Source organism: Echinops telfairi, unplaced genomic scaffold (assembly GCF_000313985.2).
Source record: "Echinops telfairi isolate 266 unplaced genomic scaffold, ASM31398v2 ScPeMD7_7457;HRSCAF=8495, whole genome shotgun sequence".
Lineage (NCBI taxonomy): Eukaryota > Metazoa > Chordata > Mammalia > Afrosoricida > Tenrecidae > Echinops > Echinops telfairi.
Window position 1 is genome coordinate 7,952,849 of NW_022111357.1, and position 18,390 is coordinate 7,971,238.

The 18,390-nt window shown below is 40.0% G+C and overlaps 1 protein-coding gene and 1 pseudogene across 1 annotated transcript in view; one reads left to right on the plus strand and one right to left on the minus strand.

The window, feature by feature from the left end:
• AGO3 (argonaute RISC catalytic component 3) overlaps window positions 1-18,390 on the minus strand; it is a 156,560-nt gene that overhangs the window by 93,014 nt on the left and 45,156 nt on the right. Inside the window, exon 3 of the mRNA XM_004704967.2 lies at window positions 16,882-17,053. Within this exon, the coding sequence (XP_004705024.2) occupies window positions 16,882-17,053 (172 nt within the window). The remainder of the gene's footprint in view (window positions 1-16,881; window positions 17,054-18,390) is intronic.
• Window positions 1,119-1,508, plus strand: LOC105978842 (annotated as a pseudogene).

The following is an 18,390-nucleotide window of genomic DNA, read 5'->3' on the forward strand; positions in this document are numbered from 1 at the left end:
AGATCAGGTATCAGGCATCTAAGACCCAGAACAAAATCATACCCAAGGTGAATGGAGGTGGGGTGGGGCTGACCTGTAGTGGAGAATCAAATCCCATCTATAAACAATTGGACATCCCCTCACAGAGGGGTCACAAGGAAGAGATCAGCCAGTCAGGGTGCAATATAGCACTGATCAAACATACAACTTTCCTCTAGTTCGTTAATGCTTCCTTCCCCCCACTATCATGACATCAATTCTACCTTACAAATTGGATTAGACCAGAAAATGCACACTGCTACAGATAAGAGCCCACAACACAGGGAATCCAGGGTAGATAAACCCCTCAGGACCAACAATGAGAATAGAGATACCAGGAGGATAAGAAGAAGGTGGGGGGAGAAAGCGGGAATCAATCACAAGGATCAATATATAACCCCCTCCCAGGGGGACGAACAACATAAAAGTGGGTGAAGGGTGACAGAGGATGATGTAAAATATGAAAATAATAATCTATAACTTATCAAGAGTTCGTGAGGGAGAGCAGGTGGGGATGGGAGGGGGAAAATGAGGAGCTGATATCAAAGGCTCAAGTAGAAAGAAAATGCTTTGAAAATGATGATGGCAGCATTTGTACCAATGTGCTTGACACAATGGATGATTGTATGGGTTGTGACAAGAGATGTAAGAGCCATCAATAAAAGTAAAAAGCCAAAAATTAAACATATTTCTGCTTTAAAGGACATCATCAAGACAGTAAAAAGGGGGGAAATTGTAAATCATATATCTAATAATAGCCTTCTATCTAGATCATCTAAGGAACTTCTATAAATTAATAAAAGGACAAATAACCCAATCTAAAAATGAACAATGGAGCATTATTTCCACCACCCTCTGCAAACCTAAACTTGAGCCTGTTGCCTAATGGCCTAGCAATGGATTCACCATGGCTCTCAGCAGTACTGATGTACATAAGCAGATTAAGTATCTGATGAAGATTTTTGCATTGAGAAAAGTTTTCTTGTGAAAACTCAAAAAACTGAGTCTAAGGGTCCTTCTGTACCTGTTGATATGAATGGCCAGCAGAGAGTATCTTCTTTTCACTGCTGGCTGCTCGAGTGCCCTCTGCCATCATAAATGACACAGTAGTAACTATCCGGAACAGGGAGTCCATGAGCAACCGACGACTTCAGCGAAAACAAATGGTCACTGCTGTCCTTCACCCTGGGGAAGCGACAGTGCCTAAGAGAGACGTCCGTGAAGCACTTGCCAAAAGGTACGAGAAGACCACGCCAGGTGTCATTTTTGTATCTGGATTTAGAGCCCAGTTTGGTGGGGGCAAGACTCCTGGCTTCGGCACGATTGACGAGTCTTTGGATGATGCGAAGAAAAATGAACCCAAACACAGACTTGCAGGACGGGGCCTGTAAGAGAAGCAAAAGGCCTCAAGAAAACAAGGCAAGAACAGAATGAAGACGGTCAGGACTGCACAGGCCAACGTGGGGGCCGGGGCCGGCGAGAAGCATTAAGGAAGATTCTACAGTGACTTGACCTGCAAGGGTGACGTGGATTTTTCACCAGAGAATTAATAAACTATCACATTAAAACAACAACAAAACCTGTCGTCTATAGAGTGCACTAAGAGAGGCAAGCAGAATGTACAGAAGAAAATCTTTATGTCCAATATGATGAATCAAGTCAGACTCAAAAGGGCTCAGAGCAAGAGAGCTTTATCTCAGGTTTACTAAAGGAAGCAAAACAGAGACTCAGCAAGGTGTTGAAAGATAAAACCAGGTACCAAGTGCTGCAGGAAGGACTGGGTCTCCATTTGTTGAACTCATGAATGATTGTTCATTGCAAGAAACATAATTTCCCTCTTTCAAAGGCTGTAGTGCAAAAAATGATCCCTATATACCAAAAAAATCCCCACAAAATCTTATATACCAGAAAGATATTTACTTATATTTTAATGACTAAGCAAAGGTATTCCATTATGTGGGTCACAACAAACTGTGGATAACATTGTAAAGAATGGGAATTCTTCACTGTACATATGCAAAACCTGTGCAAATACCAGGGGGCAGTTGTTCACACAAAACAAGAAGATATTGAATGTTAAAGATCAGGAAAAGTATGTGTCAAAGGTGGTATCCTTTCATCATACTTATTCAATCTGTATATTGAACAAATAATCTGAGAAGCTAGGCTGTATGAATAATTTAGCATCGGGATTAGAGAAAGGCTCATTAACAAACTATAATATGCAGATAACACAATCTTGCTTCCTGTAAGTGAAAAGGACTTGCAACATTTGCTGATGAAGATCAAAGACTGCAGCCTTCAGTATGGATTACAACTCAATGTAAAGAAACTAAAATCCTCACAAACGAACCAATAAATAACATCATGATAAATGGAAAAAGGACTAACGTGGTCAAGAATTTAATCTTGCTTGGATTCACAACCAATGCTCACAATATAAAAAGACATATTGTATTTAGCAAATCTGCTGCAAAAGACCTCTTTAGGCATTTGAGACTAGATAAAGACCCTTTGGAATCTTCCAAAATACCCACTTCAATAAAATTACTCTGTTCAAACCTTGGGAAAAAACCAACTCTTTAAAAATTGTTAAAGGAGCAAAGTTGACATTTTGACAATGATGATAGTTAGGGTCTGTGTCAATCTTGCTAGGTCAGGATTCTTGGTGGTTTGGCACCTGAAGTCTACTAATCTCCCATGATGAGACCTAACACAATATAATCAACTACAGAAAGGCATCACTATCAGTCCCCAAGGAGTAGTTAAAAAAGAAAAAAAGATGAAGATGAAGTGCAACCCCATTCCTCAGGACATAGGCTTGATACAATCGAAAGGAATTTTCATCATGGTGTAGCCTGATGCTGTGGGAATGCTTGTTTTTTGTTTTGTTTTGTTGGGTCTGGATCCTGCATTTGGCTCATAAACCTCTGGTCCATCGGACTTGAGTCAGTGGCTTGTCATACTGCCTGCCCATTCTGAGAGCCATCAGCAGCCTGCTATTTGACCTGGAAACTTTGGACCAAACTGCTTCTGCAGCCACCAGCCTACAGTGTTGCTGCAAATCTGGGGTTCATCAACCCTTGAATCTACAGGAGTCAGGAGAAGCCTCCAGCTTAGCATATGACAGACATGGAACCAGACTGGACTTGTCTTCTTCTACAACTGTGTGAGCTATTTTCTTGACATAAACGTCTGTCTGTCTGTCTGTCATTTATCTGTGATATAAACATATATGAGGGGGTACCCCCCCCAAATGGAATGTTTTTCCAAGCTATGTTTTAAAATTTTTTTTACAAAACAAGCTTATCGCCTTCGAAGTACTCTCCATTACACTTAATACAGTTGTCAAATCTGTGATTCCAATCTTGGAAACATTTTCAAACTCATCTGTTTGGATGGCTGACAGCGCCTCCCTTGTTTTTTTCTTCACCTCTTCTATGTTGTCAAATTGATGTCCTTTCATGTCCCTCTTCATTTGTGGAAACAAAAAGAAGTCGTACAGAGTGAGGTCAGGTGACTAAAGTGCGTGGGACAAGAGAGGCATGCTGTTTTTTGCCAAAAAATGGTGCACTGAGATGGCTGTGTAAGCAGGTGCATTGTTGTGGTGAAAAACCAGTTCCCCGTCTGTCACATATCAGGCCATTTTGTGGCACACTGCTACACCAATCTTTTCAGAGACTCCAAATAGAAAGCTTGATTAACTGTCCTGGTGGAATGAACTTCACATGCATGATAAGCAGACATTTTCATCAGTCAGGAAGTTGACAAGCATCCAGAACAAGGTTTGTCATCAATCAACATTTCACCTTTTTTGAAATGAGAAAACTATTCGTACAGTTAAGTTTTTCCCACAGCGCTCTAAGCTGTGTTAAACATCACCACAGTTTCTGCGGCACTTTTCCCAGGGAGGAAACAAAATTTCACAGCTGTACACTGTTCTCTTAAATCAGCCATCACAAAAAACAAGGTTCAAGTGAAACAGCTTTTACGAAAAAATTCTCTGTGACCAGAGAAAACTTTCCCGGGTGACGCCACTGAGTGCACTAACTCAAAGTGAGTTGCTTGTAGCTCACCTAGTGGGGAAAATGCATACTATGAGAGCTCTGCCCATTGGAGCTTTTTTCCATTTGGGGGGGAGGGAGCACCCCCTCATATATCACATAACTGGTTTTGCTTCTCTAGAGAATTTAGCCTAACACATTTTAACATAAGGACTAAGTGTGCCCAAGCCACACCATGGTATTTTCTATCATCTCATCTGCATGTAAATTTTGTACAACGAAGAATGATGATCAAAGAAAAAGTGATGCATTTGAATAATGTTTTTGGCGAAAAATGCTGAGCATACCATGGACCGTCAGAAGAACAAACAAGTGTGTCCTGGTAGTACAGCCGGAATGCTCCTGAGAGGGAGGATTGCAAGACTTCATCTCAATTACTTTGGCCATGTTATCAGGAGAACTCAGTCCCTGGAAAAGATATCATGGTTGGAAAAGTAAAAGGGCAGTGAAAAGGAGGAAGACCCTCGATGAGATGAATTACACAGAGCCTGCAAAAATGGGCTCAACAAAACAACAACTGCGAGAGTGGTACCGGATTGGACACTGTGATTCGGAACCACCTTGACGCCACTTAATAGCAAGAGTAAAAAGGGGTTCTTTCAAACACTGTTAATTTGAGATTTTCACCTAAAGGCCAAAATGGTGTATCAACATAGTTGATTTTCCCTTATGAAAGTCAATTAGGACTTCCGGGCAAGATGGCAACCAAGTAGCACACACTGCAGGGATTCTGTGGAGAACAATGCAAAGGAACCACACTTCTATATCCTACGAAGTATATCCTACACTTCCAGACCACAGAATTTTCAGCATAAATATAAGTAGACACAAATTCACTAAAATTAGGAAGCAGCAATGTCTATCGATTAGAATCCCTTTGGTCAAGTCCCCATGGCATTAGGCTGGCTGAGTACAGATTCTCAGGACTGCAGATCAAGGAGCTAACTGGGCAGGGGCAGGGGGGAGGGGAGTGGTAGAGCTGCAGGAATGTAATTCTAAGGGCCTGGCCCATGGTGGATAAAAAAATATAAATAGCTTTGGCTCTCTGTCCAGGCCTAAAGAGCCCCACTGGATAACCCAAAACCCTAGCTCCCAATTAGCAGGGACAACACAGCCTACCTAGTACATGGAGGTGAGTCAACAGGGCAGCCCAGAGCAGGCCTAAGTGGAGAACACAAGCCCAGGGAGATCCAGCCCCACTTGGCAAATCTAATCCCCTTCCCTGATCCCAAGACATCCAAAAAAGCCGGAGACTGTTAGGTAGCTGGATTTAGGGGCAGAGGTTATCCCTCCCAAGCCTGCACAGGGCCCCATAAAGGAGGTTGGAAAGAAATCAGGCAACCATTAGATGCCTATGAAGACCCCAAACTGAGCATGCTAAATTCAAGCCCCTGATCCAGGTGGGAGGTACACCTGGGCGGTCCAAACTAGGCCCCGGGCTCATCACCCAGGTGGGCTCAACCCAGCCAAGGGGATCAACCAAAACCAACAACCACGCCTCCCCAGCCATAGGCTTGAAATATCCTGTCTGTGGGAAGACTGCTCTCCCTCTTACCTTTCTGCAGGTCGGAGTTTGGAGGCACATGTGTGTTGCCTGGGCGTGCCCCCTCAGTGCCTGCTCCAGGCCTGCTTGGGGCCCACATGCGCCTTATTTGGGCCTCTCTTGCCCTTGACCACCTGGTCGCTGGGATCCCCTTTTGAGACTATAATACCTGAAACTTGCCTTGTCCTTCATAAAAAACCCACTTGGATTACAAAACGGCTTCAGCGTGAATTCTTTCAGGGTATGAAGCCAAGAACTGAGATATTACCCACTCCAGAAACCTCACACAACCTTAAAAAACATGGCCACTATGGGGTTTTCTTCTTTTTAATTTTTTAAACTTCTTTAGAATGCAGCCATCATCCACCTGGTTAATTAACAAAGCATTAGCATAACAAAATGAAAAGAAACTGCAGCAGGTTTTACATGCTCCTTAAAGCTTAGAGCCCAAACATCTATTAACAGTTCTCCTGCTTCTTACTCTAGTATTGTTTATCCTGTTATTATTCTTAAAACTTTGTCTCTTACCCTTCCCGTTAGTTTCACTTTCTTTAATCTAAATATCTAAAGTTTTAGGTCAGAACCCTATTGACCTATCTGTGAGTTTCACTTTTGTCCTCTGTCAAAACTTTTCTTTATTTCTCATCCTCATAAACACAAAGCTGACACTATTCTTACCTTTTTAAAATCTTTTCTTCTCCCCGCTCCCACTACCATGACTCGAATTCTATCTTGCAAGACTGGCTAGACCAGAGGAGGTACACTGGTACAGATAGGAACTGAAAATACAGGGAATCCAGGACGGATGAGCCCTATAGGACCAGTGGTGTGAGTGGCAAAACAGGGAGTGTAAAGGGAGAATGGGTAGGAAAGAGGGAACCAATTACATGGAACTGTGTGTGACCTCCTCCCTGGGGGACAGACAACCGAAAAGTGGATGAAGGGAGACGTCGGACAGGGCAAGATATGACAAAATACCCATTTATAAACTATCAAGGGTTCATGCGGGAGGGGGGAGCGGGGAGGGAGGGGAAAAATGAGGACCCAATGTCGGGGGTTTAAATGGAGAGAAAATGTTTTGAGAAACGATGTACAAATGCGCTTTACACAATTGATGTGTGTATGGATTGGGATAACAGTTGTATGAGCCCCTAATAAAATGTTAAAAAAAAAAAAGAGTTGTATGAACCCCCTAATAAAATGATTTAAAGAAAAGAAAAGAAAAAAAAATCTTTTCTTCTATCAAATACTAGCACCCATTCCTCCATATTGAAAACCAGGCATTTGGGGGCCTACGTTCCCTTCCTTAAATCTACCAAATAACACTACCTGATCTCTTTCTTGAAAATACAGAGTAAAGAACAACTTAAAAATCAACAGAAAGCCTAAAGAATGAGTTTGGGGAGTAGCTGACTCACAAAATGATTCACAAACATTTCCTGGATATTTCATCCAAGAAAATGCCTCTGACTAAAGCGGAAACTTGTTTAGTTAAAACAGACATTCTACTATTATAATTAATACCATAATGCCAAATATTTGTGAATGTGGTACATGGATGAGAGGATCCTCATAGGTGTTGATTTAGGTATTAAAACTTTAAGTTACTTAGAGAAGAATCACCAGGACTTTACAGTTGACAATAACACCTGTACAAATAACAAAAAACTTTCTATCCTACTTTTAACCATTTAGAAGTTAACATTAAATAAGTGGACTGCTACATTTTGATCCTTAACTATCCAGTAAATATTGAGAAGAAAGTGTAACATTCCTTCTAAGGAGCCCTGGGCAGCACAATGTAGTAAGTGCTGTTGGGCTGTGAACCAAAGGTCCATTTCCTGAGCCTACCACAGGTAGCATTCTACAGAAGGTAGACGAGGCTGTCTGCTCCCATAAAGATGTACAGTTTCAGAAACCCTAGAGAGTCTACTCTACGCAACTGGTGGCTATGAGTTGGAATATATATGACGGCAATGGGTTTGAGCAGCTTTGTGGGGTGGTTTAATGTCCAGAATTCCAGTTATTGAAGCATAGACAATAAGGCAATTATAGGAATCCAGTTTCAACTACGTAGTCATCTAGTAAAATTATAAAGACTGAGACAAAGCAAGTCCATAGAGGAAATGAAGTGACCAAATTTTATAGATACTGACATAAAATTAAGTCAGTAACAAAAAGTTATATTAAGAAAACATAAACTTGGGTTATATACTTTTTTAGAGTTCCAAAGAAGGCCTTTGCTGTTAAGTGCCATCCAGACCACACTGGTTCACAGTCACCCTGTGTACATCACAGTGAAGCACTGTGCAGTCCTGTGCCACCTTCACAACTGGTCTTATGTTTGAGCCCCCGATGCAGCTACTGTGTCAATCCATCTTGACAAAGGTCTTCCTCTTTTCCACGCCTCTTTACTCTGTGCCACCATCCTTGCCTCAAAGGAGCATTCTGGCTGCAATTCTTCCAAAACAGATCTGTTTGTTCTTCTGGCAGTCCATGGTACTTTCAATATTTTTCACCAGCTCCATAATTCAAATACACAGATTTTTTTCTTTAGCCTCCCTTATTCCATGTCCAACTTTTACATGTATATGAGGCGATTGAAAATGCCATGGCTTGGATCAGGTGCATCTTAGCCCTCAAAGTAGCATTCTTGCTTTTCAACACTTTACAAAGGTTTTGTGGAAGAGATTTACTCATTGTAATGCATCCTTTAGTGTCTTAAATGCTGCTTCCATGAACATTGATTGTGAATGCAAACAAGGCAAAACCCTTGACAACGTCAATCTTTCCGTTTACCATGAGGTTACCTACTGGTACAGTTGTAAAGATTTTGGTTTTCTTTATAATGAGTTCTGAAGGCTTCATCAGCAAGTGCTTCAAGTCCTTCTCACGTTCAACAAGCAAGTTTGGGTCATCTACATGTCGCAGGTTGTAAATAAGCCTTTCTCCAATCCTGATGCTGCATTCTTCTTTATATAAACCGCTTCTCTGATGATTTACTAAGCATACAGACTGAATACATATAGTGAGAGAATACAACCCACCCTTTCACGCACCTTTACTGATTTTAAACCAATGTAGTATTCCCTTGTTCTGCCCCAACAACTGCCTCTTGATTATGAACAGGTTCTGTACATGAGCAAAATGAAGTGCTCTGGGATTCCCATACATGGTCTACAGTCAGTCAAATGCTGTAGCATAGTCAGTAAAACACAAGTAAATATCTTTGTGGTATTCTCTGCTGTTAGCCAAGGTTCATCTGATGTCAGCAAAGATATTTCTTGTTCTGTGTTGTCTTATGAATCTGGCTGAATCTCTGGCAGCTCCCTGTCAACGGCTGCGACCATTGTTGGATGATGTTCAACAAAATTTTACTTGCATCTGATATTATTTTATAATTTGAGTGTTCTGTTCCTTTACTTTGGAATGGATACAAATAAGGTTTTCTTTCAGTCACTTGGGATTTTGAGAACATCTCAAGAACAGATTTTATACATTGAACACTACTGGCAGAAGACCTGATAAGCTGTGGAATGACATCAAGAATATCACCCATGTAGAAAGTAAAAGGTCATTAAGAAGACAGGCAAGAAAAGATAAGAGTGGATGTCAGTAGAGACTCTGAAACTTGATCTTAATCATAGATTATCTAAGGCATATGGGAGAATGATTTTAAAAAGAGTTAAATAGAAAATTTCAAAGGGCAGCATGAGAATACAAATTCAAATATTAAATTGAAATGTGTAGAGGCCTAAAATTAGAAAACCAAAAAGGAAGAACATGCTCAGCATATCCTAAATGGAAAGAACTCAAGAAACAAAATTCGAGCCTCAAGTTGCAATATCAAAAAATTCTATGGGCAAAATATTGAAATATTGAATGATGCAGGAAGCATCACAAGAAGATGGAGAGGATATACTGCTGTATATCCTCGTGTACAAGCTGAGTTTTTCAGCACCTTTTTAATGCAGTTTTTGTGGTAAAATTAGGTGCCTCAGCTGATATTCGGGTCAGTTTACTCAAGTATATATGGTAAGTAACATTCCATCATATCAAGAGGTAGCATGACCAAGAACCAATGGTGCTACAGGAGGAAGTCCAAGCTGTACATAAGGTATTAGACAAAAATAACGCTCCAGGAATTGATGGAATATCAATTGAAATGTTTCAACAAGCTGAAGAAGCATTGGAAGCACTCATTCGTGTATGCCAGAAAATTTGGAAGACAGCTACTTGGCCAACTGACTGGAAGAGATACATATTTGTACCATTACAAAAAAGGCCTGTAGCCTATTAAAATTCAAAATTTGTAAAGTACATGCTAAAAATTTCCACCGGGAACATTTAAATTACGAATCTAGTAAGCAAACAGCTACCATCCAAGTCAATCCTAACTCCTGGCAAAACTTATGAAAGAGTAGAACTGCCCCATGGCTTTCGGAGACTGCAAATCTTTACAGAAGCAGATAACTTCCCCTTTCCCCGAGGAGAAGCTGGTGCGTTTGAAATACTGACCTTCTGGTTAGCAATCCAGTGCTTACTCTATAGTGTCACCAGGACTCCTTTACCTACTATCAAATAACGAAAAGCAATCAAAATGAAATTGGGGCTCTCAGCAGGAACATAAATTAAAGCCAGAATAAACCACATTAATTTCTTACCTATATTTTCTCTCAAGTTTAACCAACATGGTGAGCATACATCTATAGGATTCTATGCTAGATAATTTCATATGCTGTTGTTAGGTGCTACCGGTCCTGCGCCATCTTCCCAATGGTTCCCAGGCCTGAGCCCACTGATGCCACCACTGTGTCAATCTAGCTCATCGAGGGCCTCCTCTTTTCTGCCATCCTTCCACTTTACCAAAAATGATGTCATTCTCAAGGGACCGGTCTCTCCTGACATTATGTCCAAAGTATGTAAGACAAAGTCTTGCCATATTGTCTTTAAGGAGCATTGTGGCCTTACTTCTTCCAATGCAGAACAGTTTCTCCTTTTAGCATAGATACTTCTATGATTTTCCTTATTCAATGTCCAGCTTTCACATGCAATTTCATATATACATATATAACACCTCCACTCCCTGCCAAAAAGTAGATGTTTATTTAATAAACAATTTATTTTTTTACCTAAATTATTTACACCTCCTTAGTCCCTCATAAACTCATCTACTGAAAAAAATTCAATTCCTGCCCTAAATCCCATGTCTTCATCTCCCAACTATGCCATTAATTCCAACAACTTTGTCTTCATGATTTTGTTATCCCAACACTCTAATCATATACTCCTCATTCTTCAGTGTATACTGTACAAGATAAGGGTGGTCCTTTATAGCAGGCAAAGTGAAGAGGTATTAATAAGAAATCCACTTTGGAAATACCACCCTTAGACATTCTATCACTTGAAAGGCTTAATTAGATGAACAAATCCCTTTTAAAAATTGCATATATCTTCCATAGGGGTCAACATTATCCTTCCTTCAGATTCATACATTAACACCTCAGTTGTGATAAATATGAATTATAGGGTAACATGAGCCAGTGAAATTCTGAAAGTGCATGATGGCCATACTAGGAAAAGAAGGAAGCTGAGGCAAAACCTGGTCTCATACTTTGTCAGGGATACTAGAAGAGAAATGTGGAGGAACCAAGGGTCTGCCGTTGCCCTTGCTAGCCTTCTTCCTCTAGCAACGGATCCCTCCTAGTGACAAGTCCAAAGCAGTCAGGTGGACAATGGTCTACTTTGATCCACTAGGCTTTCACTGGGTAAATTTGGGAAGACTATCACTAGTCCTTTCTTCCTAAGCTATCTTGGTCTGGAACCTCCACAGAAACCTGTCCACCATATGTGAACCTGCGGGTATTTCAAATACTGATAGCACAGTTTAACAAGCTGAAATGGGTACTGGGAGGCACACCTAATCCTCTCTATTTTCAACCATCATATCATTCTAATCTCCAGTTCTCTTGCTGTCCTCATCATACCATCTCATTGTACAGTCATTTCATGACGGAGGAGTTGATTCAATGCCTACCGACCCTAAAGGGCAGAGTAGAGCTGCCCCATAGTTTCCAAGGATGTAAATCTTTTGTTTTTTCTCAAATCATTTTATTGGGGGTTCTTATAGCTCTTATAACAATCCAGACATCAATTGTGTCAAGCACATTTGTACATATGTTGCCATCATCATTTAAAAACATTTTCTTTCTACTTGAACCCTTGGTATTAGCTCCTCTTTTTTTGCCTGCCCCCCCCCATGAACCCTTGATAAATTATAAATTATGGTGTTCATATCTTACACCAGAGGTCCTCAAACTATGGCCCACGGGCCACATGCGGCCCACCAAGGACACTTATCCAACCTGCCGGGTGTTTTTGCCCCATTTTGTTTTTTTACTTCAAAATAAGATATGTGCAGTGTCATAGGAATTTGTTCAGTTTTTAAAAAAAAAAAACTATAGTCCGGCCCTCCAACGGTCTGAGGGACAGTGAACTAGCCCCCTGTTTAAAAAGCTTGAGGACCCCTGTCTTACACTATCTGCTGTCTCACTTCACCCATGTTTCTATTGTTCATCCCGCTCTGGCAGGATGGGGCAGGGGTGAATATGTCGATCCTTGCAATTAGTTTCCCCCTGCTCTCCCTTCTCCCTTCCCCCTATCGCTAATCCCATACTGTTCCTGAGGGGTTTATCTGTCCGGATTCCGTGTGTTGAGAGGTCTTATCTGTACCAGTGTACATACTCCGGGTCTAGTGGAGTTTGTAAGGTAGAACTGGGGTCATGATAGTGGGGTGAAGGAAGTGTTAAAGAACTAGAGGAATGCTGTGTGTTTCGTTAGTGCTATACTACTCCCTAGCTGACTTCCTTGTGACCCTTCTGTGAGGGGGTATACAATTGTCTACAGATGGGCTTTGGGTCTACACTATGACCCCACTCATTTGCATTAGTATGATTGTTTTGGGTCTTCTGATGCCTGATACCTGATCCTGTCGACACCTCATGATCACACAGGCTGGTGTGCTTCTTCCATGTGGGCTTTGTTGCTTCCCTCCTAGATAGCTGCTTGTTTAACTTCAAGCCTTTAAAACCTCAGATTCTATGTCTTGTAATACCTGGCACCATCAGCTTTCTTCACATTTGCTTATGCACCCATTTTGTCTTCTGTGATCACTTTAGGAAGGTGAGTGTCACAGAATACCAGGTTACTAGAACAAAATGTCCTTGCATTGAAGGCGGACTTGAGTAGAGGCCTGATGTCCATCTGCTTCTTTAATACTTAACATATAAATGTATGTACATAGGCCTATATCCCCATCATTATACATACATTTACATATGAACATGCCTACATTTAAACCTCTATAAATGTCTTTCGCCTCCTAGCTCTTTCCTCTATTTCCTTTTACTTCCCTCCTTTCCCAATATCATGTTTGGCCTTATTTTGGGTTTCAGTAATTCCTCTCAGCTACATTGCCCTTGATCAAACCCCACCAGGCATTTCACACCCTCCTTGCCATCAATTTTAGATCTCTTGTTGTTCCCTTGTCTCTGGGTTTGTTGGCTCCCCACTCCCCACTGTCCCCTGGAACCACCAGTCCGTTGTTTTCTCCTCGGGATTGTTTATCTTGCCTGTCTTATAAAAAAGAAGAAAAAGGGGGCACACCTAATCCTCCACAAATAGTTCCAGGTCTGCCTGCTAACCCTTATGTATGTTTTCAGATCAAGTCTGACGAGGTGCCAACACCTGCCCTCCACATCTGAAGCCGAATTTCAGGATTCCTTGAGGACGTTGTCGCTCTGCTCCCCTTGTTCCTCTGCTGTGCTCCCTTTTTGTTTCACCCGGTTGGGTGGGGGTGGGGGTGGTCAGACTAGGCACAATTCTGCTGTGGATCGGTGAGGGGAGGATGCAAATCTTTACAAAAGCAGATTGCCATATGTTTCTCTTGCAGAATAGGTAGTGGGTTCAAACTTCCAGCCTTTAGGATAGTAGCCAAGTATTGTAATCACTGTGCTGTGCCGCCATTTACTCTCCTGTCTAGTTGTCAATCACTGACCTAAGAGCATTAACTTTTCCATTCACTGACCGACAGGAGAAAAGGGGAATGGAAGGCCTTGCTTTAAGATCTAGGAGAGAAAGGATGAAGGACTGAGAGCAGTCTTCGATCTTGGGAATTAGATTTCCAAGTGCAGAAGAAAGCAAGCCACACACACAGACACAGAAAACAAAAAATTGATATGGACTTAAATGTGAAAACTAAGCCCATAAAATTATGAAAAGAAAAAGGAAAGGAGGCAATGCAATCTTAACAGTGCTTTGTCAGATATAATCCCCCAAAAGCATGAACATAAAAAAATCAAAATAAAGAAATATGGCCTCATAAAAATTAAAATATTTTTTCAACAGAGAATTTTATTTTAAAAATGAAAAGATAATCTACAGATTGGGAGATGATTCTGGGGGGATAATATATTGGATAAGTGTTCATAACATATAAGATAATTCTACAACTTAACAAAAAGATATATAATCCACTCAAAAATTGGGCAAAGGACTTGAACAGACATCAAAGAGAATATTCAAATGATTAAATTGTATGATATGTGAAGTACATGTCCATGACACTATTTTTTTAAAAGAAGGGTATTCAGTGGGAACTACATAGGAAATATGCCTCTGATGACTCCCTCTATCCACAATTGAGGGAGGGGAGGAAAGTGGCTACGAAACAGAGTGCACTGGGGAGATGAGTATAGAAGATCAAAGGCATAACTCTGACTTAACAGTTAAAACTTTTGTCAGTTGATCCCTCCTTCGATGCATGCTGGACCTGATCTGGTTTCCAACATTTTCTGTATTTTTGTTTTGTTTTTGTTGTTCATATTAGAATGTATCTCAGAGGTGTTATGCCACTGGAGGTCACCCTCTTGAAGTTGTGTTGTTATGTTTTTCTGTTTTTCGGTACATGAAACCCAGGGACAGCTTGTAGAATAAGGGTTTCGAGGAGTTCAGGGGCAAAAAAGAATGTTTAAAAACTGACTGTGGTAGCAATCTATACAATTTTGCTTGACATGATTGAACTATGAAATGATATATGTATTAACTCCTAATTAATAATAATTTTTTAAAGGCAGATATTCAAATGGCTAACAAGCACATAAGAAGATGCTCTATGTTGTAAGCCATTGCTTCTTGTAGCTCAAATCAAAACCACAATACGATACTAATTCATCCGTATTAGAAAGGCAATGGCACAAAAAGTAGAAATCAACAGGTGTTGATGAGGGTTGTAAAGGAACTGGAACCCTCATCCATTGCTGGAAGAAAGGTCAAATGGCCCGCCACTGTGGAAAAATTAGCTCCTCAAAGGATGAACTCATGCATACCAATGACCCTGACAGAAACACAGCGCTGGCCAGCATTTCATTCTGCTACACATCAGGTCTTCACGAGCCAGGGATGACCCAACAGCAACTATCAACACGCTGCACCAAAACCTTCCCACATTTCACTAATGCTATCCCTCCTTAAAGAAACACACAAAGCATGTTGTCTTTATAGCCATATAAAATTTTATCAACTGTTTTAAATTAACTCAATTGTTTATCCTATAAAATATATTTAATGACTAGTAATTCAGGGTTCCGGAGTTCTGGTCTCATTTTTGCTACTAGAACCATATGGTCTTAAGTAAGTCCTTCACGTTTTCTGATTTTAGCTATGAAAAAGAAGGTATAAAACCTTTTATTATTAGAATTCCTTCCAATTATAATAATATACAATTACTTTTCCTGATTTTATAAAAAGCTCAGAATTACAATTATAACATCTGCTTGATTTGTGTGTGTGTGTGTGTGTGTGTGTGTGTGTGTTACCCCTGTCTCTTAGTGCTGATTCACCCTCAGGTATAACGGAAATGCTAATTGGAATGGTAAGCCTAAGGGGGTAAAATTCTTATTTATATCTATTTCTTAAATACCTTATCTCCTTTATGAAATTATAAATTTCTTCATATTTAGAAGCATCTGTTTTGAACAAAGTTTTTTAAAAATAAAAGTTGTTAATATTATTAAATAAGAAAGGTTTGCCATATTTGCCAAATTGAATATCATGTTGTTTTCTAAGTGTTTTGCTCATTCTATCCCCTCTAATTGGAATATAATCTTTCTTATTGTAAATAAGTTTCTTGAATTACTTATACTACAGCCAGGCAAATTTATGTGGCTTTGAGAGGAGGAGGGAGAATGTTGAAAGGATATTAACAAATCTTTAAGTATTGTATGTACTTGGCTCCTATATAAGAGTAGGAAAAAGTTGGGCAGCCCAGGAACAGAAAGCATAAAACCACAGCAGCCAAATGGGGAGCTGATATCAGGGGCTCAAGTGGGAAGAGAATGCTTTGAAAATGATGGTGGTGGCATATGTGCAAATGTGTTGACACACTGGATGTATGTATGGATTGTGATAAGAGATGTAAGAGCCCCCAATTAATAGTCCTGGAAAAAAAAGACCCCAAACCATAGGAACCACATCTTTACCCACCACTGCTATTACCACCCCATCTCAAAGGGAAACATACAAAGGGAAGTGAACAGGGCAGAGAGGAAAAGAAAGCATAGAAATGTAACTACAACAACAACAGATACACTCAGGGTACTTAGCCTAGTTTCAAGAGCATGTAGAAATAACTTGGGGCTTGTCTATTATCACATGTTGGTGAGCTATTATGATTAATAATTACAGTTGCCCCTCAAGGACCCCTGCAGATAGCAAAATTCACAAGTAGATAAGTTCCTTATAGAAAATGGCATAGTATTTGTATATTACCTGTACACTTCTTGTATATGTTAAATAATCCCAAGAACAATTATAATACCTAAAACAATATAAATACTATGTAAATAGCACTTTACCTTCCCTCTTAGCTTCTGAAGAATTAGTCTGACAAATATTTTGACCCAAAATTACTTTGACCCAATATTTTCCATGTATGATTTGTTGATTCTACAGATCTAAATCAGCAGGTACTAAATAAGCAGATATAATAGGTGGTTGACTGCAATTTCAGGGTAGTTTACACATTTTCCCCATTATCATATCTCTGAAATACAAGCAATTTCAAAACAATTGGCATATATTCTTGGTCAAATTATTACATAATATTATTGATTGTCAGATAATGAAGATAAACATTAATAATTAAATTACTGAGGCAAATACCAACAGCTCTTATCTCCACAGTTCCATGATTCTTACCTGTTCACTCTTCTAGGACACTTGTCTGGTTTAATATCCACCTCATAGAGGTAGACATCAATCTTTGGGATTTCAACTTGAAAACAGTTAGCCAGTAGCTTAATGGGTTTGCCCATGGTGCCATACCCGGGTCTTCTGGGCACCATGAGTAGGGGCTGGGCCCCAACGGGTCCTGCCAGGGAAGGGAGAAAAAAAAAAGTAACATCATTATACACCTCATTTGATAATATTATCAACCAGACAATGTTAGAATTATATACACGGTTGAAGCCTAATGCTAAAAGATAACATCATTCTTAACATTTCAGCTTCCTTTACCTTAATTTCTTTTCTTCTTTAAAAAACAAACAAACAAACAAAATCAACTTTCTATCTCTTTCCAGTAAGGAAATAATGAGCAAAACTGAATGAAATAAAAACAATATACAATAAGAGGATTATTTGAAAGGATTCATTTCTTCAGAGAAAAACCTACAGATACACAAAAGTACATAAAATCTAGAAAGTTATTTAATAAAATTAAATTCACAATTAAAAAATATTTCCACACATATAAAAATAAATCTCAGGTCTAAATAGTTTACTAAGATTATAACTACAGCTATTTAAAAAGAAAATATAGCAAACAAAGAGGGAAGGAGAGTGGAACACATTCTGGACCACCAAGCCCAGAGGACTATATTCCTGCTCAGAGCAGCCAAGGCACAGAGAGGACCATAGGGCCAGCCTCACCACAAGATGAGATGTCCCTCACTGACCCATAGCACTATGAGGGACAACAATGGAGGCACAGTGCAGGAATTGTGCCCAATCTGAGCTAACCACACTGGGTGAAATGCTAACTGCATGCAACAGAGCAGCAAGGGGAGCAAAGCAATGAAGTCCCTGGGGCATACCAAAGATAGACTTTGGGGTCAAGGCATGGCACCCCATCAGACTCAACCAAAAAACACTTCTAAAAGTCAACAAACAACAGAACTGGAACTATTTACAGGCTTTTCTTTTTTTGTTGTTGTTGGTTTTTTGTTGTTTTCTTTTCTTGTTTTGCTCTGTCTTGTTTTTGTGCTTATTATTATTATTATTTGTGCTTGTTTTGTGCTGCATGTCTATTTAGATAAGATAGGTGGGATAAACAATCTGGTAGAAAAAACAATGGGATTGACAGTTCCAGGGGGGACATGGGAGAGGGGAGGCAGAGAAAGGAAGTGGGTTTTAACAAACCCAGGGATGAGGGAACAACAAGTGATCCAAAATCGATGGCAAGGAGGGTGTAGAATGCCTAGTAGGGCTTGACCCAGGGCAATATGACCGAGAGGAATTACTGAAACCAAAAAGAAGGCCAAACATAATAGTGGGACAAGAGGAAAGGAAAAGGAAACAGAGGAATGAACTAGGAGGCAAAGGACATTTATAGAGGTCTAAATACAGTCATATACATATGTAAATATATTTTTATATAAGGATAGGGAAATAGATCTATGTACATATATTTATATGCTAAGTATTAAG